Below are 23622 nucleotides of genomic sequence, written 5' to 3' on the forward strand. Positions count from 1 at the left end.
ATTGCGTTAGAATACTCTTATACTTCCCCAGACCCTGCTGCTCAGATCATGACTTGACTTGAATTATGGCCCAGCAGAGGTAGAAAAGTTGCAGCCCCCACAAGCCGGCGGCCTGAAACTCTCCGAAGACATACTTGTGACTCCAATTTGGCTGGTTGCTTGTTAAGATTTATCAGACAAAAGTTGCTCTGTCTGATTGCTGAGTGCCGTCCTGTAGACCCCGAACAGCTGGACACGGACACTGTGATGCAATAATAGAGGACAAGCCGTCTTTCGTTTGCTTAATGTAATCACAAAGTCACACACACAGAAGGTAAATGGGGATGCGTCATGAAGCAGGCGTCATGAAGGAATAAGTGCTGGTTTTCATTTTGTCTTTCTCTTACCATTCCGCTTTATCAGTTACTGATGTTTTAAGAGAAATGCATTTATTTGTGTACATTGCATATAGCGGAATGTGGAAGTACCCAAATAAATGTACTTCCACGTTGCATATAGCGGACAGCGAATTTCAGTAAGGTGCACCACGCCACCTACAGGCCTTCTGCACCACAACATGCAGTAGTGCTTCCCATGGCGTCCCAAGGTGCTTTTGAGGAGTCATGTCATGATAGGGGCACATGCACAGAAAGACAAATGTCACTCAGAAATTTGTTTAATTCTTTCCCACTTTTTGTTTTTGTTTTTAGCAGTTTTCTCATGAATACATTTACCTCTGTAAAGGCTGTTAGAAACCTTCAAATAAATGAAGCAAGCTGAGGTAAAACCTGTAGACACTGTTTTATGTGAAGGTTTAAAGCTAAAACGGTTCAGAATCTTGATTTATGAGACTTTGTGGAGTTTTGCTGCCTGTCCTAAAATGCACCCAAAACTCCACACTTACCCGTTTTTAATCACAAATGTTATCCTCCAGAGTCCTCCTCTTTCTTCGTGATAGGCCCACTGACTATAAGACTACAGTGCTATAGTAGCACCACATCGCTTTATTCATTCGCATCAAACATATTGGAGCATTATCGCCAGAGCCCTTGCTGCCTTTGAGGACTATGCTTGTGTCTGATTGGGGGATTTAGGAGGAGTTTATATTCTAAAATTACAAACCAATTATACTTGGTGGGTTTTGAAGGCTGGTTATGATATTGTTAAGACTGATCTCTTCAAATGTGGCTTTTTTTTAAAAGCAAAATCGAATAAAACTCAAATAAAAAACATCATTTAAAGCGATTTAGTGGCTCTCTGTGGCTATTACTGGAAGTGGGCTTTATGTAGACCATCATGCCAGAAGGTAGCATTCACAGAAAATATGTTTGACCAGTTAAATGAAATCATATCAATCATAAAATGTATGGTATGGCCCATTTCCAGGGACGAGGTGAATCTGAGCAGGTCAGTGAAGGCAGCGCACACCTGTTACTCATTAGGAGTCTGTCATTTTCCAGCCAAGCCTTGACTTTGATAAACACGACATGCTCTCCTCTGCTGGAATTGCAAAGAAAATGTAAGAAAATAAGTCGTTTTTTATATCACCCGCCGCACTCGAATTCAGCGGATTAATCAGCCTTTATGTTTTCAGGAAGCCCTTTGAGTTTTCGTTCGTCTTTTTCATTCTGGTGCCTCATACCATATCGTTTGGTGAGTAGCACACTGCGTCCCACACATTACTGAGTTAAAACGAACCAAGATTTGTTGCATTTGGATATTATACTCCCAATTGATTTTCCGGCAGGCCGTTGCGACGATATTTCCTTCTCAATATGCTGGATGAGCAAGGACAGCGCTCTGGAAAGGTAAAAAAAAGAAACACAAGTGTAGTCTACAGTATTTCACACAATGCTTAATTATGCCTGATCAAGTGCGTTATGTGACCTGTAAAGAGATCCTCCCGCCAAACTCCCATTTACGAAACGACAATTTAGTGTTTCTCTGCTAATCGGCAAACCTGGACCTATAGTAGAACGTAACTTTCATAGATATTATGACTCATAAAGTGTTCGGGGTTAATTCGGCATACATTCTGTGAGTGAACGTTTTTGTGCTCAACTCAACAAACTCAATGAATGAAAAAGTATAAAAGAAAGTATGACCACTGTCACTTTTTGAAAATGCCTTCAAATGCGGGGCCAGATCAAGATTTGTTTGGGCACACAGTGTGTGGGTTGTCCACATACTTTTGGCCATGTAGTGCACCTTGGACAAGCTGACTTAGTGTATCCGATGGATATTAAACTGAAGAGTGATTGGTAAAAATGAAAAAACCTTTATTTAAGTGACGTTTTACCAGGTGTGTCCATAAGCCAATAAGCAGGATAGAATTAAACAGACAGATTTTTAGATGTGATTTGGAATGACCTTCTCTTTAATGGAGAAAATGGGGTGTAGCGAGGCTTTACTATTTCCCATCCTTTTAGGCAAAATGGAAACATATGGCTCAATGACACAGCACTAAAATCCATCAGGAAGGTGGGTAAAGTTTCCTCCCTGACGGTCTCCCCAGCTGTAGAAAACAAGCTAACACTTCAGTATGGAGGCTCTGTTCAGACATGGACTTTAACAATCACCCCACGTAAGCATTTAACTTTTTTTCTTCACATTTTGAACGGCTAAGAACCAATGATATCAAATGTTAAATGAAATGTGTTTATCTCACTCTGAGGTACCAAGTTCACTAAAATCAGAGGCCGGCAGAAACCCCTCGAGCGACCAACAACTGTCACTCAGGTACTTCTGATATGACATGTATCCAACTACAATTTTATACTGGTGGATGGTCATCTGAGACTTTTTGCTTATCCCTGGCTGGTTCTTTCTGTAGGCCTTCCTGGAGTTGATGAGTCCCACTGAGGTGTTTGCATGTGAAAATGGCACCTTATTCTTCCACCAAGATGAAAACTTCTTCCTTGCAATTGGTGAGATGATCTGTTTGTGTGTGTTTAGTGTGTTAATTAATAATGCTTTGAATTACTATCTCTGTTTTCATGAAGACTTTGTATGACTGAAAACTCAATTGTTTGTCATCCTAGGCCACACTTTGCGTCTCCCTATCAAGCTGGAGTCCAGGACTCCCTCCATGTTGCTGGTGTCCTGGGTGGAGAACCGCCCAGCTGTCAGCCACAGCGACACCGTGACCCTGTACCACACTGAACTGGGCTCCTATAACGCTCTCAGCATGGACACCGCCGCCAACAACCACTACCGCTTCACAGCTCTGGACTCCTGCAGCTCCTACGTGGCCTGTGTGGAGATGGCAGGCACTCGCTCCTTCACCTGCCTCTCTACTATTACCGGTATGGACTGGTGGTTGGATGGATTTGCAGACATCCATAAATGACGGAGAGCAAAAAATGCCCAATTTCAACCAGCAATATCATGACATCCACCCATCAATCAATCCTCATCTTTTAGTGGCACAGAGCTAAGATTCATTAGTTAGCTGGCTAACTATGGTAATTCCTCCCAACGTTATGTCCCGCCTGCCTATTCTGTTTCACTTACGACGGAAATACGACAGGATACCGAAGCTAGATGCTCTCGAAATGTTTCAACTCAACTTTAAAGCGCTTTCCCAATTCTTTGTCATCCTTTTCCCGCCAGACCCAGATATTCCCAAGGCCTTTGAGGCGACGTCCTGGAACAGCAGCAGCATATTGTTGGCCTGGGACTGCCCCGAGAACCGCAAGTTCTCCCTCTTCCTCCTCACCGCCCTCTACCTCAACGGTACGGACCACGTCACGGACGAGGTACTCTTGTGGCACGAGGAGGACGACTTTGTGTTCATCTTGTCGGACCTGCAGCCCTGCAGCAGGGTTAAGTTTGGCCTGCAGACGGTTTGCCAGGCAGGCATGGAGTCCCGCTACAGCAAGATGGTCCTGAACGATGGGAACTCTGGTAAGTCCTGCATGTCTTGCTGAGCTGACCAAAATGAACCATCTCTGTGTTTGTCCATTTGAACCCATTGTGAACTACTGTATTGAGTTGATACTGAACTCACAGTGCTAATGTTTGAGATTCCTTTCTAACCACAGACGCAGTCACGCTCAATCTGTGAAATCCAAAATATTTTTTTTTCACATTTTATTCGTCTGTTTGTTTACAGGCAATACTTCCCAGAGTTGACCTACTTCTGAGAGAAAAAGAGAAAAAATAACACCTTCGATCTCTTACAAATGACATTAGAAATGAAAACCCACCGTTCCTCAATACCATACACGTGTTCGGCCTAATACAGCCTTCCTTGGTCTGGCATGACCAGTAGCTTAGGGTGGCTAATGTTAGCGAATCTTTGCTGAATTTAGGTTGATAGATTAGGTTAACTCTTATTATTGAGTCTGTTCACTGACTGGATAACTCTTCTGTTCTTCTGCTACTGTTTCACCATTATCTCATAATTGCAGAAGTTACATGGTCTGTAAGGAGCTGCCAGTTAACTGACCACAGACCCCACATATTTTCGACTCTCACATTTGAAAGAGCAGCAGTTTTAGGTGGAGCCTCAGTGATTCCCTGTGTGTGTGTGTGGGGGTGGGGGGTGGGGGGGGTATATATCTGAGAGAATATAACAAGCAGCTCCAGCAAAAGCCCTAAAGTTGGTATTGTCTTCATCCCACTGCTGTAGAGCTCCCATTGATTTCTCATTTTTTCATAAGCACCGGTAAGACTGGACATCGAGAAAACAAACCGCATTCATTAGTTCAAAGAAAAATATAAAGAAATGTAAAAATAAAAAAAGCACCCAACCTTTATTCATTTGACTGGAGTTCGCTGATGTCCCCTCTCTGCCCCTCAGTTCACTCCAGCATCGAGGCCTTGCGCCAGACATCGTTTGGCCCCGACAGCTACACCCTGAGCTGGGGCGTGAGGAACACCTCGTCCATCTCCATGTTCAGAGTCTACCACGAGGGGGCGCTGCAGGGCACCACGCTCATTACCAACTACACGGTGGGGGGGCTGCTGCCATGCCAACGGTACCAGGCCAAGGTGGAGGCGCTGTGTGGAGACAGTGTGCTCATGAGTGCCAAGACGGTCACAGCGCACACAGGTAATGTAGGAACTGATGGGAACACAGACTGGTAAATGTGACCCCCCCCCCGCGTGCTGCTGTTAATACGCCCCCATTTTCTTACTCTGTTAAGAGATCGCGAAGAACCTGCTGAACCTGATTATCACTGCTCGAGAGTGACTTTGGTTCAATAAAGGATGAATAATGAGGACAGACAGTGACGTCATGACGTTACGGGGGTTTATTCTGAGGTGGTTAGTGTCGTGGTTGAAATCAAAAAGGAAATGGCTCACTCACTTAATCGTTTCCCTCTAAAAAAGAAATCCTGTCTGATGTGAAATGTGCCAGACAAAGCAATCTTCAGTGAATCTTGTATTCACACTTGATCAAAAGATAAACGACAGCTGGGTCCCACGGCTGCATAAGAAAGTGTCAAATAGCAAAATTGTTAAAGAAATGCAGACGGTGAGGAGAGGGCAGCTAGATTAAAGCCCCTGTAAGATGTTGGTTTGTGTTTTCCTGCCTCCATGCTGGCAAGTGTGGAGGACACTCTTCATGTAGTGACCAGGAGACATCCATCACCATGGATACGGATGGGTTCCTTGCTCGTTGGGCAGTGTTGCTGCCGAACGAGCATGCAAACGTGGGTATAAGACAACACAGGATGTGGTAAGGGTATGGGGGCCAGATAGGGATAAACACGTGAGCAAATCCACTGATGTCTGCAGTCCAACATGAATTCAGTTGTTTATTCATAGGTATATAACTCTGCCCTTGAAAGTCCGGTACGTTTACTGCGGCAGATCTTCACATTATTGGTTTGGCTCCTAAGTATCATCTTCCTCTTTTATTAGGAAAATTATATCTGGTGATGTTTGTCACTTTTTGGCTTCACAGGTTTCTCACTGCAAGTTTAAATGATTGTGTAGTTGAATCTTTCTCTTTTCGTCAGTGTGTGTTTTTGTAAAATACATGCAGGAAGTTATTCACCTGTTACCTAGCTTCTCTCACATGTGGCCCCGTCTGTCTGTATGCGTACTGTGTGAATCCAGGACTGCGCGGTGTGTCCGAGCTCAGGTATCGCTCGAACGACTCCACCGCCCTGTGGAGACCCGGCAGCACGCACCAACCAGCTGTGGCCTTTTTATATGAACTGTCCCTGGAGAACGGCACCACCATCCAGAGCAGCCGCGTGACTGACGCGAAGCTGCGACTGCCAGGGCTGGAGGAAGGGAAGGCCTACGTCCTCGACGTGTGGGAGGAATGCGACGGACAGTGGGAGTCGGAGCATTCTCACGTGTGTTTTGAGGGAGCCAATTCATCCTTAGGCCTCCTTGTGAGGGCCGCTGGGCCTGCTCTGGACCAAGGTCAGTCTGAGGCACCGTTAGTCCAACAAGGCGCCTGTAGTTGTGTGCTGTTGTTTGAACATTTTGTGACAGTGTTAAACAGCAGCCTGTTATTCTGACCAAGCGAGTGAAGTGTTCAAGAAAGCTGGAATAAAAAGAGAAAAAAAAGGAAAATGTCAAGTAGAAAAGTTACCAGACAAGTTATTTTTTACTGGATTTGTTGGTTAATTGTCTTTCATGATAAACTTAACCCACCGCGTCTCCATTTTGTGGCTTCTGTAGAGCTGCAGTTTGATTTTTCCGGCATAGGTCTCTCAATGGTCGTGCCCTGGTCCCTGCCTGAGGATCTACAGGACGACGTGTCAGAACCAAGAGCTAAAATGGGGAAGGTTTTCAAAGATAAGGTGGGAAGGAACTTCATTGTTCACATCAGTGATCACGGGCTGCAGATCCAGTTTTCCTCCTCATTTTATACAGTGCTGTGTAAAAGTACACCCCTTGTTTCTGTGTGATTTTCTATTGGAAGGTTTTCCATGACATTTTGTATATATTTATTATATTCACATATGGGGGTACTTTCATTGGATTTATACTCTAGTGAAAGTGCACCTTGTGTTTTATACGAAATATGTTTTTCCTCTTCATAAAAAGATAAGGTTTGAAGTACTAATACATTTCAGCCATGCATATTTTCTTCCAAATAAGTTTAGCGTTCTTGAGGCATCCTATCTTTGTGTGTGTGTGTGTGTGTGTGTGTGTGTGTGTGTGTGTGTCCTTCAGCTGCAGGAGCTGCTGAAAGACTTTCATCAGCCTGCCCGCATCGAGTTGGCCGCCTTCGAACCTGCAGACGAGCCAGACAAAACAGAGATTCTGTTTATGTCTTTTGATGCGTCGGAAACTGAAGAAGACGTGCCCCTGCCTGTTGAAGATCAGCTGGATTACATTCGCGCCCTGAATACGGCCAACGTCACAGTCACAGATGGGGTCATTCACTGGGACGGTAGGTGACTACGGTCTGTCATAGAATTCAAAATAAAAAATCTTCTGCTTTCTGACCTTTTAGCTTATTTGCTTTGACTGTTTTGTCAGGTCCAGATCTGTGTGCCGCCACCAAACAAACTCTGTGTCCCCGTAATTCTCTGTGCATCAACACTCTGGGCTCCTACACCTGTGTCTGCCAGCATGGCTACTACGATGTGAGCTCTATCATGGAGCCTCCTGTGGCTTCACATGCAGTCTGCAATGGTAAATGTTTTCACGTTGCATATCTCATCCAATGGAAGCCATGATGCCTTTTCACAGGTCAACAGGTCTGTTTTTATGGGGAACAGCTAACTAAGACTATGTCCATTATATCTAGTGAATTTGGACCTCAGAGTTATAATACTAAAGCTTCTTTTTGATAGTGACAGTCGAGAGATTGGTTGGTGTAACCCCTGGTCTGCCTGGAAACCCCTCTCTGAAATATTCGTGCTGTGTTCCAGGCCCCCTATCACCCTAGCCACCAAGAAACATAACAGACTTGAATTAGTCATTAAGATGCTAAATTCTATGAAAAATGTATTGAATTTGCATTTTGAGAGAGAAGTGGGGGGCTTTCTCTCGAAGCCAGCGTCCAGTGGACACCAGAGGAACATGCGTGTTAAGGTGCTCCCACTGCACCGCGATGGCTGTTCCTTTTTTTAAAAACAACGAACATTTCTTCTTCTGTGTTATCAGATTCTGTGTGATTCTGGCTTCTCACTGCTTTGACTCTGAACAGAAAAGGGCCTTTTCAGCCAGTGTCTGGACAAACTGGTGACTGGTGGAATAGCCAAACCCTACCTGACGTCTTACCTCGGGGGGAAGGTCGACGTGAAGCTGAACGATGGCCGGTGCACTGCGGATGAGAGTGAGGTTTTCTACTACTTCCGCACGTCACGAAAAGCCTCTGAATGTGGAACTGAGAGGCGGGTGAGTGACGGACAGATATGAATATGAATACAATAACCCTCACCTTTTTACAAGTGTAATTCTCAGTCTATTCTACCCTTTTGAAGTGCGATGTATGAGTTTAGCATAACAAGTTGTGTGTGTTTTTGTACAGGTGAACAAAACCCACATTGAGTTCCAAAACACTCTGACCGTGACCTTGACCAGAGAGCAAACCATCAGCCGGCGGGATCTGAAAGTTGTCTGGAAGTGTGTCTACCCGCGACATTATGTCCGCAACACTCAAGTCAGCGTGGATATGGAGTGGTGAGACCAGCGTCTTCGTATTTCGTCTCTTTGCCTCTCTGGCCTCGATTCTTTAGTACAGTGTGTGATGCATCTGGCCCCCCTCCCGTTCAGACAGATTTCGATCCGGCCTGATTCAGGTCGGGCCAGTCACTACTGTCTAACTAATATGGGGCGGGTTTAAGCAGCGCTGAGGCATTTTCGTAAACGACCAAGATGGCCGCCGCTGATGTGGAGCGTTGTGAATCCGCTATCGCATCAGTATTAAACAAACTGGACGGTAGTCAAATGGTAAGTGTTGGCTTCTAAATCATGCCATGCCATGCCAAACGTCTGTGTATTATGGTGAACTAGAAGCCACATGAATTGGATGTTGGAACTAGCTACCTAGCCTAGCAGTCTGCTGTTGCATCACACGTTTCGTTGCTCTGCTTGGTTGTAGCGTCCAGAGGCATTTTGGTCTGCGCCCGTTGGTAACGCCCCTCGGAAACTGAAAATGAACTGAGAGGTTCCAGTAGCCTGGTGACGTCAGTGACGCCAGGCTACTTGAGCACAGTGTGTGAACTCAAAAAGAAAGCGTTGTTAATGAAAGTTGGACACATCAGAAGACATGATTTCTTTCATTGTAGGCTCTCCTCCCTCTCCCTGGTGGAGTTCAGCTCATCCCAGCAGCTGGTCCTGACAATGACCCTGTACACTGATGACTCATTCACCCACGCCTACAGCTACAGGGACGCCTTAGTCCTGGGGCTTGAGGACACCCTGTTCTTCCAGGTGGCCCTGCAGACAAACAACTCTCTGGCTTCAGACGTGCTCCTGCAATTGGAGTCATGCTGGGCCACCGAGAGCCCCGACCCACAGGACTCTGTCCAGGGGGTTCTTCTGCGGGACAGGTAGGCGAAAATGTGACTCTGATGGACTGATGTTTAGACATATTTTGTATTCATCATAAAATGTGTAGCTTCTGCTTCCATCTTTGGTTGCGGGTCCCTTTTTAGATAATGAATATCCTCTCCGCAGCTGTCCTGTTGACTACACTTTCCGCTGGCTCTCTGTTAACGGCCTGGAACAGAAAAGCAGATTTTCCATTCAGATGTTCACCATGCCCAAAAGGCTGCCCATCTACATTCACTGCCTGGCCAACATATGTGGACATGACGAGGACTGTACGAAGGTAAACTGAAGGGTCGATTCAAGGTTGAGATAGACCCGCTAATGTTTTGGACCAATTAGCTGTTGACATATTTTCAGCACTTCCAGCCATCGGTTGATGCCAACTACTGGTCACTGCATTGGTGTGCGATACTGGTGACTCTACCTGTGATGTTGCCCAAAAAGCCTCCAGATGTAAAACCTGCTGTCTTGATGCTGGCCTTGCTATAATCAAGGAGTGTTTTAAAGGTTCCCGGTCATGAATAAGGCTAATGTTTGGCTGACTCTCGAGGTGTAGTGGTGCGGTTTACCATATACCTGCCACAGATATGCATCGGTGCAAGCCTTGCAGAGTTAAAGGCTGCAGCCAGTCATGTCTCAGTCTGTCATGTAATCTGTGGCATTAAATGCAAATGGAGGACCTTGGCTCCCTGACTTGAGGCTTTAAGGCTGTGCCTCCTTGCAGGCAACAATAAGTCCGGCTGTCTCCGATAAATAAGTATTCAGATCCTTTACTTAGCCATACTGCAGTGTAAAAATACTTATAATATACTTGTAATATTACAAGTAACTGCACTGAAAATGTCTGAAGTACATTAGTATAATTAGCAAAAAGTATCAAAAGTAAAAGTATTCATAACACAAAAAAGGTGCCTGTGAGTGTTACTTCTGTTATTATATCTTATTATTGGATTATTATTAACGGAAGTAACATTTCACTGTTGTCGTCGGTCGAGCTATTTGACTATTTTATGTGCTTTTATAAAAATGCATCATGTTTTAAAAGCTCACCAGGTTCCTTATGTGAAATCTCACATCAAATAACTCAAATCAAATACGTGTAGAGGAGTGAAAATCACCAGCCGACCCTGATTCTGTAATAGAATTGCACCAGCCAGCAGCGCACCAAGAGGTCAGCGAGCCAGGCGGGCAGAAAGGGGAAACGTGCTGCCGTCGTGTCTGCCGGACCTCTGGTGGTCGACAAGAGGGCGAAGTCAGGAGTCCGACCGTCTCACTGTGAGTTTATGATAAAAATCAAAATATCTCGTACTTTCTCATTGACCTTGTGCGCGTTTCATCATTAGTCTAACGTGAAGTTCAATATGTGGTGTATATGTGCACTCTGAATACAGAGTTAATGAAATGACTTGTGTCCGTCTCTTTGCAGGGGCAGAGCACATGACAATGATCTCCATTGTGGCCGGATCAATAGGGTTTTTGGTAGTAACCGCACTGTCAGTGAGCGCAACCAAAGCGATCATGACTTACTATGAACGACTACGACTGCAATAAAGTGTTTGGGACATCGTCTGCGAGTGCGTTGCGTTAATCATGGAGACAGTTCACTGTAATGACACAGAACAGTATTTAAAAAAAGACAGACCTGACAGATAATAATCAGTCATCGAAAAGATCCTTAATTCTCTTCCTGGCAGTGTGCAGAAGGGTTAGTTTGAAACAGTATTCAGACCCTCATAACGGAGAATGAAGTTTACAGAAAATGTAAATTAAACGGTTTATTGAATAACAATAAAATACAACAACCTCTGTATTTAAAATTTAACAGAACAAAAATTGATATAGGCAGAAACTGAGCAAATGCACTGATTCATTAACTGGAGAGGCAGGGATGTAGTGTGGGTTTTCTATGGATGTCATGAGGGCAATGTGGGGGCAAGTGTAGATGTGCAGGTGCCATTTGGCATGGATGCAAACAGCAGAGGGCGCTAAAGCTATACAACATCCAACCATCAGTTAAACCGGGCAATAGACTGAACATGCCTCGGAAAGATGCTAGTGGGGAAGCACAGAGCACGGAGGGTTTTATTCATAGAATTAGGCAAACTGGGAATTAAAATTCCCGTAGAACACTGCTGGGCGAGGGAGCTTGGGAAGTAGTACACTTCCTCAGACCCACAGATCTACAGTACGTCGCAGGGCAAAAGTAACAATGACGCTACCACACTAATGGGAGGCAGTAGTGCACTAAACTGGGCCTGGTCTGCCGGATAGAGAAGAAGAAAAGCCCCTACGTCACCTCCGTGTAAGCTCAACAATGGCGTCCTCCGCGACGGGAGACGGCGTGAGTGAAGCACAAACAGGGAAAAAGTCGAAAAAGACTAAAAACCAAGGTGAGTTATGGATGCTGCCGAGCTGAAGACTCTTAAGCGACTCCCAGCGCGCCAATTCTGTGAAACAGAGCCGGGGTCTGTCGGCCAATTGGCGTGTTGAACATGTCAGTCGCCCAGGCACGCATGAATTAGCATTGAGCTAGCAAGCGAGCTCTCCTGTGTTGTAAACATTTGTTGAAGGTTTTGTTGAATATATGTTCCTCTCGTTGGCTTAGTTTGGTGTTCACACCAAGGAAAACAACGGGAAGAAAACATTTTAGGTTCTGTTAAATTTGTATACTGTTAATATTTTTAATGTAAACGTCTTAAGAACTTTATAGCATACCTTAAAGCACTACTGTAACGTTAAGCTAAATTAGTTATTAACCTCTAGAACAGACATGGCTGTTATACAGGTTGTTGCGTGTTATCTACTTGTCCATGTATCTTTTCTCCTTTCAATGTCGATAAAGAAAAGAAATACATTAAGTCTCATGTTACGTAACATCCCTCTTGAATAGTAGATTCTTACTGTTGGCTAGCTAGTTGGCTGTCAGCTACCATCCAGCACTGTTCCATGGAAAACTACATCTTTTAATCTTTGTCTGTACATTGTGCTATATAAACAAACACCAGTGTCCTACAGCTAAGAGAGGGTCAGTCTTAAAACAACCAAAATACAATACAACACGGGGCTGGAGACTGTACACTGGTTTCCTCCATATTAATATTCCTGATAATTTTACGGAGGAGACAGTCTAAAGAGTTGTATGAAAAAACAAAATGGTTCTGATGTCTGTGTCATGCAGCGGATGAATCCGAACTCCTGACTGTTCCTGATGGATGGAAAGAGCCTGGGTTCACCAAAGACGACAACCCCCGCGGTCTGCTGGAGGAGAGCAGCTTCGCCACCCTCTTCCCCAAATACAGAGAAGCCTACCTGAAAGAGTGCTGGCCGCTTGTGGAGAAGGCCTTAGGAGAGGCAGTAAGTTCACTGATTCAGCACAAGCCTTTTCCTGAAACAAAAAGTGCTGAAAACATCCCTTCAGTCATCTACAAAATATCAAATTGATGTCTTCGAATGGCTAATTTTGTTTTGTCAACAGAGACCAAAACAGTGTTCAGTTTGGCAACTGATTGGACTAAAATGTATATTAGGTTTAGTTACATTTTAGCTGTTAGATTTTCATTCATTTTAGTCCTGTTTTATTCCACAAAAAAATAAAGATCTTTGTTGCTGCTGCTTGTCTTACTTTCAGTGGGACTGTGGACGCGTTTAGTCCATATAGGTTAGTTTTTCCTTCCAACTACCTGTAACATAAACAAACATTGCAAAGTCATTACGTTACTGAAATGTCAGATGCTGCTTAGTGTTGCAAAATTGCTAAATTACCTTCTGAAGACATATTTTTGGGTGATGGAGGATACGTTTTACCAGTGAAGAGTGTACAATTTAACTAATTCCACAAATGCATGCAGGTCTTTCACATCGCTGTTTTGTTTTTATTCATTGATAACAATTTCAAGACATTTTGTCATAGTTAACACTCGTATCCAAACATTCCAGATATTCTATTTATGATGATTTGAAACAGAAAAGCAAACAAATCCTTACCATTTAGTTAATCTAATCATTTATACTTTCAGCGATACTAATATTGTTGCTGCATAATAGTGCATGTGAGATGAAGGAAGATATTTGTTGTAATCAAAGTATCATCGTAGGTTACGCATTGAAACTAACACTTAAAAGTAATATGTATTTTTAAGCACATGAGCTTGAACCTGGCTGCATTACATGGCTATCTTTTAAGGCTGAATTGCAGACCTGTACTGTGCAGTTTAGTTCCTTAATCTTGTGTAACATGTATTTCTGTTCTTCTCAGCATGTCAAGGCCTCCCTGGACCTGATCGAGGGAAGCGTCACGGTTTGCACCACTAAGAAAACCTTTGACCCATATGCCATTGTGAGAGCCAGAGATCTCATCAAGCTGCTCGCCAGGAGTGTCCCATTCGAACAGGTAATGATCACTGTGCTCACACACAGGACACTGCTGTCATGTAGGGTTGTTGTCTGTTGGTTACTGTCACCATATATGTTACCGTATGTAGATTTTATTGATGACAGCAGTTGCAAACACAGGAGTGATACTGATTTCTGATCTTTTTGCTTCTCTGTTCATACTGTTTTTCTTTTGTTTCCAGGCTGTGCGGATATTACAGGATGACATAGCGTGTGACATCATCAAAATCGGGACCCTGGTGAGGAACAGAGAGCGGTTTGTGAAGCGAAGACAGCGGCTGATTGGCCCCAAGGGCTCCACCCTAAAGGTCAGTTCCACACCCAAATCCGCATCTCATACCTGCTGGGAGGCAGCAGAGATACTGCTTTCTTTTCATTGTTGATTGTTAAAAATGTAGACTGTTACCTCAGGTAACTTACTTCCATAACAAGATTCCCAAGTGAATTGAGAAAGATGGCGATGTGCACTTACATAATTATAAAGTATGAGAACATTTCCACCTGATACCATGTAGTAATGTAATACAATTAAAGGCTAATTTAATGAATACCATTCGCCAATCACATCACATTGTGGCTCAAACAGGCACCCCAAAATATTCAACATAGCATGTAATCTAATTTGTATACGGTTTGGAATTGGTGCATTGTTGCTGGACATGGTAAAGAAGGCTGTACTGCTGAAAAACCTTCATAGTAACTCACTGCTGATGTAAAAGTTGAGCATGCTGACTGTAGGAAATTGTTTTTGAGAGTAAAGTCAGAATATTTTGAGAATTGTTCTTTCCCTAATACTCAGTTGTAAACTGCAGACCAGTGTAATATGAGGAGTAAAAGGTCTGAAGTGAGTTACATTGAGCTACAGTGGGAACAAAGCTTCAGACTGTTGAGCTTACTGAGTATTCTCCCTGGACAGTGTCTGTGGTCGCTAAGGTGCATTTAGGGATACATGTCACTAGGTGGCAGCATGTCATGAGTTAAATGCTTTGCTGTCCTGTTCCCTTTTCTCCAGGCATTAGAGTTGTTGACCAACTGCTATGTGATGGTGCAGGGCAACACGGTGTCTGCCCTGGGGCCCTACAACGGCCTGAAGGAGGTAAGAACGTCATAGGAGTCTAGTGGTAAATATAAAGGGTGGAGAAACGGACCCCCCCAGCAGGTGATCGTGAGGAGGCAAGATCCACTGGTGTAAACACAATTCACTGTGTGATACAACAACAAATTCACTTTTATTCATTCTCAAAAAAATTCTGCCTAGGAATATGTGTCTACACTGAGCACATGCGTGCTAACCCTCCACGACATACCAACATAAAGAACACCTGGCATCTGAAATGTGAGCTCTGTGTATACGGTGTGTGTTCCCCGCTGCCTGTGTTGAGGTGCAACACAAACCGGTTTGTGATAATGACGCCAGTTTGGGAATCTGGGTGGTTGCAGCAGCAAATGGTAGTATCCAGCAAACAAAGGGAGAAGAAAGAGCTTTAGCTAACAAGAGTGCCCCTGCTGCTTCACTTTGACACCCAGTAATTATCCAAGCTCACAAACCGGCCTAGCTTGTAAGCCAGTTTAGTCCTTCTTTACAGCAGCAGCCTCTAGTTGGTTGATTCAGAGTAATTTTGGTATTGTTGTTGCTCTAGCTAACAGGAGCTACCTGGCTACATTTGGTAGCAGTTGTTTAGCCTAAGAGAGGCAGTGGGGTACGTGATGGACTGACAACACCACTGTTGTGAAAAGTGACATTTTGAAATAAAATATCTTATTATGAAATGTGGCATTATGATGTTATTTAACTTGACTTGAAATAAAAGTGTCATTGGGAAAAATGCCAGTTTGAATTAAAAAAGGCTTTTGAAAAAGGGCATTTTGAAATAATATGGTCTCTACCGAAACAAAAATGATATCCAAATTCAGTTATAATTAAAATGTGTGATGAAGTAACATTTATAGTGAATTGAGATTTAATGAAAGTACATTCTTAATGTATTTTTTTAAATGATCAAATCTTAATTACGCCTGAATACTCAAATCAGAGTAACATTTTACACAAATACACAGAATGTAGAAGCATTTTATTTTTATTTTTCTCTGTTCAGGTACGCAAAGTAGTGATGGACACGATGAAGAACATTCACCCCATCTACAACATCAAGGTACGTTCAAACTGCAGACAGAAACCTGGCTGGTGAGGCAGCTTTCTGCCAGGCCACAGCTCAAAAGCGATAGTTCTAGATGGATCAAAATGTTTGGGACAGACTGCACTCATGCCCAATGACGATGTTTTCCATCCTTGTTCTTGATCTCCTGACTGAAATCCATCTCTCTGGGTTTGTACGCCAAGGCTGGCTCAGCCTGGAGCTGAGGGCATGAGAGACTAACAGATGCTCTGCAGCAGTCTTTCTGTTTTTAAAGCAGAGCTTTCAGGACTACCTAGTACCCGTCACGCTGGTCAATACTGATACATTAGGCAATGAAGTGCACTGGGGATTGTTGTGGCAGCTACTAGCAATATACAACCAAATCTCCGAACCAGTGGCGCAAGTTGAGTTGCATTGTGGGTAATGTAGGTGCAAGGTTTTGACAAGGAATAGTAATGCATGGAATAAGAAAGATGATATTTCTGGTTTTGGTCCATTTTTTTTTATTGATTTCCATTGTGAGTGCCAATGTTACATGAGTGTGATTCTAAATAGGTGGAGTACCCTACTGCAACTACTGTCGATCTGGTGAAGTTACTAAACATGTATTATCCATGAGCTGTCGACAGCGCCCACTTGTGGTTTTAGCGGTTGACTATACGATTAGTTGAGTAGTTTGTGAAACCCTTGGTATCAAACATGTTTCGTGATCAGTATTTGGACTCAACAAACTAGTTTCTATTAATTTGCCACTGGGATGCTAGCACAATTGAGCGGGTGAGCCTTGAAGCAACAGTTGCCCCGCTGGCTGTCTGTCTGTCTTTATCCTGGCAGTTTGTAAGACTGGGATTCACACAGGGCAGATGGCGAGTCAATACCAAAGTATCACATTTCTATTACTTTTACTCCACCCTCCCCCTACCACACCGTTCCAAATCTGATGGCTGCAACCGTTAGACATTGATGATCAAACGGGAGCTGTCCAAAGACCCCGACCTGCGGATGCAGAGCTGGGAACGCTTCCTGCCCAAGTTCCGCCACAAGAACCTGGCCAAGCGCCGGGAGCCCAAGAAGAAGAGCGTGAAGAAGGAGTACACGCCGTTCCCTCCATCACAGCCAGAGAGCAAGGTCAGAAGTTAGCTTGAAAACGCATATTTTAACATTCACAGTTGAACAACTTTCTCTGTCTCGTCTATGGAGAACACAGTAACATTCGTTTCCTTGCTTCAAGAGCTAAAGATGACACGTGGTGCTTCACATATATGCATTTTTACACATTTTATACATTTTTCTATATTATGAAAAGCTACGCTAAAAGCAGGCATTTTAAAGGCCATTCTGATAAAAAGATTAGAAGGACCAATTTGCATATTGAGACTGTTTATTTTAACGTTGATTTTAACTCTGTGGGTCATCTTTGTAGGTTGACTTGGAACTGGCCACAGGAGAATTCTTCCTGCGTGAAAGTGTGAAAAAGAGGAAGAAGATGGAAGCGATCAAGGTGAGCACTGGATTCATCACCTGCTGGGCTGCCTTTCCTCTTTACATGAGTGATATTACAGTAATGAAGTCCAGCCATTTTGCCATCTTTTGCTTAGTTACGGTTTCATTGAAGAGCGGTCGAATTCCAGGTAGCATCATAAAAGTCTGAAACTTCCTAAGCTTGCGGAGTCTCTGTAAAATACTGCAGAAAGATGGCAGGGGGGAAGATTTGCATCATCTTCTGAGAACTGGCAATTGTTCCTCTTTCTCAGGTGAAACAGACAGAGGCACTGACCAAGAAGCAGGAAGAGCGGAACAAAGCCTTCATTCCTCCTAAAGAGAAGCCTTTAATGAAGAAAACCACAAAAGGTAGAAATAAAGGAGCAAGCCTTCACCTGAGAACAAAGCAAATATGTCTGAAACTGTTCACTTTAATAGCACAGCTAACCCTTGTTGACCTGGTTTCTGTCACAGCTCCTACAGAAGGCAAGCTGGACATCGAGGCCATCAAGGAGAAAGTTAAAAAAGCCAAATCCAAGAGACTGGGGGCTCCGCCAGCGAACCCTGCTCCTCCCCCCAGTAGCACCACCGACAAAAAGAAAAAGAACAAAACAAAAAACAAAGGCTAAGAACAGACTTGGCGCCACCTCTGTTGGAACGTGTACCATGTGATACGGTATTTGTTGGGCCGTCATATTGGACAGAATAAGGACTCTGTAAGGACGCAGGAGGATTGGACGTCGGACGTGTGTTCTTGGATCAAAATGAATTCCATTGCAAACTGTCATGGACGTTTTTATTGAACTACTTTAGTTGTGAGGATTTCCTGTTCATATTACCTTGTATAACTTTCATCTGTCTAGAGACCAATTCTCAGTCAAAGGAGATGAACAAGACCACCAGTGAGTGATGTCACGCATTTACCTCTTGTCTGCCTCGTTTGTCTTCTACTAGCTTTTCACATTGTCAGTATTTATGTTTCAAAAATATATTTTTCTTTCTTTAAGACTGGTGTGTGTAAAATTAAAGGAGGATTTTAAACAAGTCTTATTTTTGTATGTTTGCCTTTTAATTCCTTTTGGTCATGAGAACATTTTTTCAGAATCAGAATCCAGCAACTTTATTGTAGAGGTACCGGGGTGGTGGGGGGCTTTGGCAACATTTCTAGATGCAGGTTTATAGCAGAGTCCACATTAATGGGTGGTCAGTCAGGTTTAAAGTCCAGTTGAACTTAAACCACCAAAACAATGTGCTGAAATATGCTTAAACACTCCACAGAGCTGAGGTGTGATAACACTCATCACTATTCATCACCATGAGCGACTCCTTTTACATTTCACATAGTCATTTGACTGATTAATTCATATAAAAATATTATATAATACATTGATTAGTGCAGCTTTAATTTAATAGTGGATAGAACTGGTGGACATTTTGGGTGTGTTTGCTTTAGTTTTCTAGGTTTACGCGGTTGCCAGTTTCCTTGTGATGACTTAAAACTGTGGCTAGCTGTGTCTCTTGTGGCTCTACTAACAAGCTGGTGGGTTTAATGCAAGTACCTTGTGACAGTTTATGTACAGCTTTGCTAGAACAAAGAATAAAAGGTTTAATTAAACTTGAATTTCCATCTTCAAGTCCATGTCCTTCAGGTCACCACAGGTGGTCTATTCATAGCAGAAGACATCGGGGAAATAGTGGTGGACCGCATACGCTGTGATGAAGGTGAAGATGAGGGCAACGGGCCGGACAACCAGAATGGTCACATAGTTGGAGCCCTTGCTAGCCAGGGCAGGGTCCCAGTCGGGGGTCCAGTTGTAGCCTGAAAAAACAAATGAAGTCGGACCGAGTGGTTTCTGTACTGGTACCTAGTTATTGATTTTATCCAGTGGAATGTATTGATCACTTCTTCAACAACACCCAGTTTGACAACACAACTACTGTTTAAGCAAAGTGTGTGTATTTTGTAGCTCAGCTGGATTGCATCTCTGCTTCAAACTATTTCCAGCTTATGTGGCGTCACTCACTTTCCTGTGAATCTCGTTCTTGGCTACCTGTAAAGACATTAGGACACATTAGAAATGCCTACTTTTAACTCCTAAGAAAAGTTTTCCTGTTTTGTCTTCCTATTGAGCAGATATATCTCTTTTTTTCCTATTATTTTCAGGGATAAACGCTTTATGTTTATTTCTCATGTTTTCAAGTGGCTTGTTAAAGTCTGTGTCAGTAATAATGTTTACAACATCTATGACTGAATAACATCATCGAAGATCTAGCCTTTTTAGATTTGGGGTTTTCGGCCAGTCTTGAAATGATTGAACTGTGAGAATCTCAGAGGTCACAAAAAGCCAAGAAATAAAATGCCTGTAAGACTCAAATTTGATTCAAAATCAGCACAGAAAGGATTGTTTTTATCACAAAGAAATGAATATATACTCACGGCAGAGATTCTCCTCGCAGGTGTCTTTACATCCAGAGCAGACTCCCCTCTGAGACTGATATGGTTTCCCTCCGTTCATATTACCCCTGCGCCAGGAACCATCATCTCAGTTAAATTAGTTTCCCATATTGTAGGTAGCAAATGTTTGTTCATTCTGGGGTCATCTTTGCTCTGAACCTTCCAGCTTCTTATCTCCTTACTATTGTTTTTCTGTCATTTTTCAAATGGAGAAATTGCAGCTAGCCTACGTCTGTCACATTGTCTGTTTTGAGATGTGGTAATCTAAGAAGGGAAGCTGAAAAGGATAAGGGCTGGCATTTGTCTATCCTTCATTTTGTCCACAAATGAATAGACAATGTGTTAGTCAGTCTCTCATTGCTGTTCGACTTCCCTGCTCTGTCTGTGGCACTCGGCTCCAAGCCCATTGGTTCCTGCTGACTACTTTTAAGAGACGTTCGTCAAACAGGAGGAAATCATGAATTTGTTAGGGACTATTTTGAGCGGTGGATTAATACACATTTGATGCTCTAGTGAGTATTCATGGCAGCAGGATGGTGTGTGTTCAAGGTAATGAAGGAACATGGCACCCCGGGCAACAGTGTTAGCTTTACACACAATATTTGTCAGCAGTGGTGGAAGAAATATTCAGATCCTTAAGTAAAAGTAGCCACTATTAACGAAAATACTCCACCTCAAGTAAAAGTCCTGCATTCAAAACCTTACTTAACTTCATTAAAAATATGTAAGTATTATCAGCTAAATGTACTTAAAGTATCAAAAGTAAAAGTACTTGCATGCAGAAAAATGATCCCTGTCAGTGTTTTGCTGTCATATATGATATTTTGGGATTCATTGCTGCATTAATGTGTATGTTGCACTACTGCTGTAGATGTTTATGGTTGTGCTTATCTTAATTACTTTATATACTGTTGGGTAGTTTAATCTACAGCAATGAGTAATGTTCTATCGGATCATCATATGTGTGTACACGTTCCAGTGTGCGACTTTCACACAAAAGCAGGACTGACAGCTTGCCTAACCTTTTAACCCAACCTTAAACCCCAGCAGAGAAATGTGCCACTTAATGTACACAATGATCCAACGTTTTTTGGAGCCTTGCCAGTTACACCCTTAAATCTAAAACAAACAGTCGTGAACTCGGAGTTGGAGTGTATTTGTAGACGTGTTCAACTTACGCCGTGGCATAGTTGCATACAAAAACAACGTTACTGACGCCATTCGGGCACAGCTGGGCAGCACAGCCAACCTTGTAGCTGCTTGCCCACACAACCTGGGGACAACGGAAGGGTTAAATAGTGCAATGCAGATCAAATATAAAACAGTTCAGCAGTTCCCCTTTTTTGCTGGCACTCGTCTCTTTATGACTTTGTGATTTTAACACACACAGGGAAACGCAGAGGGAAAGTTCATTATCATAGTATATTAACAGTAGAAAGCACACACACCTGTGTGTAGTGGCCACAGACGTCTGTACAGCGGTTGCTGTTGTAGTCATAGTATTGTTCCTCATCCACCCAACGTTTTATGGCTTGCGTCACACTGAATGATGATGGCGGGTAGCCTGTCCATATGTTCTCTCCTACAGAGGAGAAGGTAGGGTGCACTCGGCGGACATCGTTGAGGTAGATGTTGTGTTCAACCACACAGCGTCTTGCCCACGCTCTTGCAGTAATGGCCAAGCCCTCGTCCCATGTCTGAACAAGCAGGGATAAGGAATATGAAGCAGCTGTCACCGCCTCTTCTTAAATGAAGTTTTTAAAGTCCTCTCGCTTCCTCCTTGTGGTATTTGTCCAGGTTTTGACATTTCTTCCGCTACAATGGAGGTGAATGGAATGCAAAGCTGAACAGCAGTGTACGTTCCCTGAGTCTGGGAAAATCCAAAGACATCCCTGTGAACGAAAATCCATTCACCTCCATTGCGGCCAGGTCACGCTGTACATCTTCACGAAAGAGAAAAACTACTCGTAGTAGTAGTAGCTGGCATGCTAAGAGGCCAGGAACAGCTGGGTGCAATACAGCTAACAAGCTAAGATAGATTCCTCTATTTAAGAGTCTCCGGCTCTTTGTTCCCGCAAAGGTCTGCATTTTCAATGTGTCGGCGTTCACTTTTGTCTAACCTAATGCGAAAGATTTGTGCGGATTTACTTTGCCTGCGAGCGCATAAACTGATAACATAGATTTCATTGAAATAAATCAACTTCCCGGCGAAATGTTGTCATTTTATGTGCTGTTGTGACTCGGACTTCATGCTGGAAACACAAACCTCAGAGATGGATATTGCAAAACCTGGACGAATAAAACCAAATGGCTTGACACCACAAGAGGTAAGAATTTTGTAGGTTTTGTAATTTGGGTGATTTGGGTAATGTTACTTCAGAGCTTTACGTCTTTACCCATCAATGATTCACATTATTTTGTTGACCTATTGTGGTGTTGGCGAGGTCGTTTTACTGCTGCACCTTTGTCTGTTTGTTTATAATAGTGAGAAAGACAGTGAGAAAAGGAAGTGCCCATCATTCCTACCATGTACAGCATGTTACTTGCAGGCGGACTGACGGACGACCGCGCCGTGTTGTGTTCCCTCACACATTCATCAATGAACTTCCCATCAGTGATCTCTGGCAGTGAGAATGAACACACCCCCGAGTCCAGGATAATCCAGGCCCACAGTAACATCTCCACCATGCTCCCCATGCTTCAAAGGATAAAACGCCACAAGTGAAGGCGCTGAAGTTGTGGTTTGTGAAACAGACTTGCATCTTTCAAACTTTAACAGGAAATTACTCACTCGAGAGGAACAGGATGTATGTGCTGTTTTTGAGAGGCTAGTTTAGAGAGAGATTCTGTGTAAAACAAGCGACAATGAGGTTGACGTGTTTCGTTTTTTGTAAAACGTCTTACAACAATTATTGGAGGAATTTACACAATACATTCTAATTGTATAATTTATATTCTGTACACTAATCTGTGTTTGCAGTTGGTAATCTATACAACAAATCAACCTTATTATTTACTGACAAGAAAGGATATGGATGTCAGTCAAACTGCAAGATTAAAAACACTGCCCATTAAACCCTACAAAGAGAAACCAAAACGTTTTTTTCCCCAAAGATTTATTCATTTTCCGCTACCAAAGACTTAATTCATCTGATTGATAAGGGACCTTGAACCAGGACCTCCAACAAAATAAAGCTCTGCAATAGAAAAGTGTTTTAGTTCTTCTTTGGAAGCAATTCAGTTTAACTTCCAGGAAACATTTGTGAAGTCACCCGTGTCCTCGTCTACTGCTGTACATTCATGGTTTGCTCAGATACCACACCAAGTTTCCATATACAGTACATATAATATAGCATGACCCATACATACCTCATCATACTTCATACATGATCCATACCACCACACCACCCTGGTTATCAAAAATAATAATCCTTCATACTTAGGGCCTGTAAAGCACGTTAAGACATTTCATGTGGAACTAGGCTTTACAAATTTAAAAAGTTTTATTCATTGTTACGCTTATACCACCATACCACTGTTCTATATAGTTTTAGCTGATGAACTACATATCATGCATACTTCACTGTTCCAAGCTGCTATTGATTCTCACTACTGCATTATTGTTGTGAGGTAACACAGTGCAGACTTCAATCAGTCAGAAGTTAATATTTAGTCAGTGAAAGAAGATGAAATGGAAGTCTG

At 43.0% G+C, this 23622-nt stretch overlaps 2 protein-coding genes across 2 annotated transcripts; one reads left to right on the forward strand and one right to left on the reverse strand.

Moving 5' to 3' along the window:
* Positions 1 to 11767: 11767 nt before the first annotated feature.
* krr1 (KRR1 small subunit processome component homolog) lies at positions 11768 to 18510 on the forward strand. Its single transcript, XM_070928998.1, has 10 exons — positions 11768 to 11843; positions 12632 to 12807; positions 13709 to 13843; positions 14028 to 14153; positions 14858 to 14941; positions 15942 to 15998; positions 16941 to 17111; positions 17407 to 17484; positions 17738 to 17834; positions 17940 to 18510. Exons 1-10 carry the CDS (start codon positions 11768 to 11770, stop codon positions 18092 to 18094), a joined length of 1155 nt encoding a protein of 384 aa, XP_070785099.1. The 3' UTR covers positions 18095 to 18510.
* Positions 18511 to 18512: 2 nt separating this feature from the next.
* glipr1a (GLI pathogenesis-related 1a) lies at positions 18513 to 22617 on the reverse strand. The gene is made up of 6 exons (XM_070928999.1): positions 22447 to 22617; positions 21369 to 21617; positions 21099 to 21193; positions 19903 to 19988; positions 19490 to 19516; positions 18513 to 19284 (listed from the first exon to the last, which is right to left on the reverse strand). The coding sequence occupies exons 1-6, from the start codon at positions 22615 to 22617 to the stop codon at positions 19130 to 19132; spliced, it is 783 nt and encodes a 260-aa protein (XP_070785100.1). The 3' UTR covers positions 18513 to 19129.
* Positions 22618 to 23622: the final 1005 nt, after the last annotated feature.

This window comes from Enoplosus armatus, chromosome 22, assembly GCF_043641665.1.
Source record: "Enoplosus armatus isolate fEnoArm2 chromosome 22, fEnoArm2.hap1, whole genome shotgun sequence".
In the NCBI taxonomy this organism is placed as follows: domain Eukaryota; kingdom Metazoa; phylum Chordata; class Actinopteri; order Centrarchiformes; family Enoplosidae; genus Enoplosus; species Enoplosus armatus.

What these genes read in the sequence shown, in the direction of transcription:
- krr1 (XM_070928998.1), top strand. Translation starts at nt 11,768, where the DNA reads ATGGCGTCCTCCGCGACGGGAGACGGCGTGAGTGAAGCACAAACAGGG. An exon ending in AGAAGGCCTTAGGAGAGGCA is followed by an intron (nt 12,808 to 13,708) that starts GTAAGTTCACTG and finishes TGTTCTTCTCAG; the next exon opens with CATGTCAAGGCCTCCCTGGA. An exon ending in CATCACAGCCAGAGAGCAAG is followed by an intron (nt 17,112 to 17,406) that starts GTCAGAAGTTAG and finishes TCATCTTTGTAG; the next exon opens with GTTGACTTGGAACTGGCCAC.
- glipr1a (XM_070928999.1), bottom strand. Translation starts at nt 22,617, where the DNA reads ATGGGGAGCATGGTGGAGATGTTACTGTGGGCCTGGATTATCCTGGAC. An exon ending in TCTGTGGCCACTACACACAG is followed by an intron (nt 21,194 to 21,368) that starts GTGTGTGTGCTT and finishes CGTTGTCCCCAG; the next exon opens with GTTGTGTGGGCAAGCAGCTA. An exon ending in GTATGCAACTATGCCACGGC is followed by an intron (nt 19,989 to 21,098) that starts GTAAGTTGAACA and finishes TTCCTGGCGCAG; the next exon opens with GGGTAATATGAACGGAGGGA.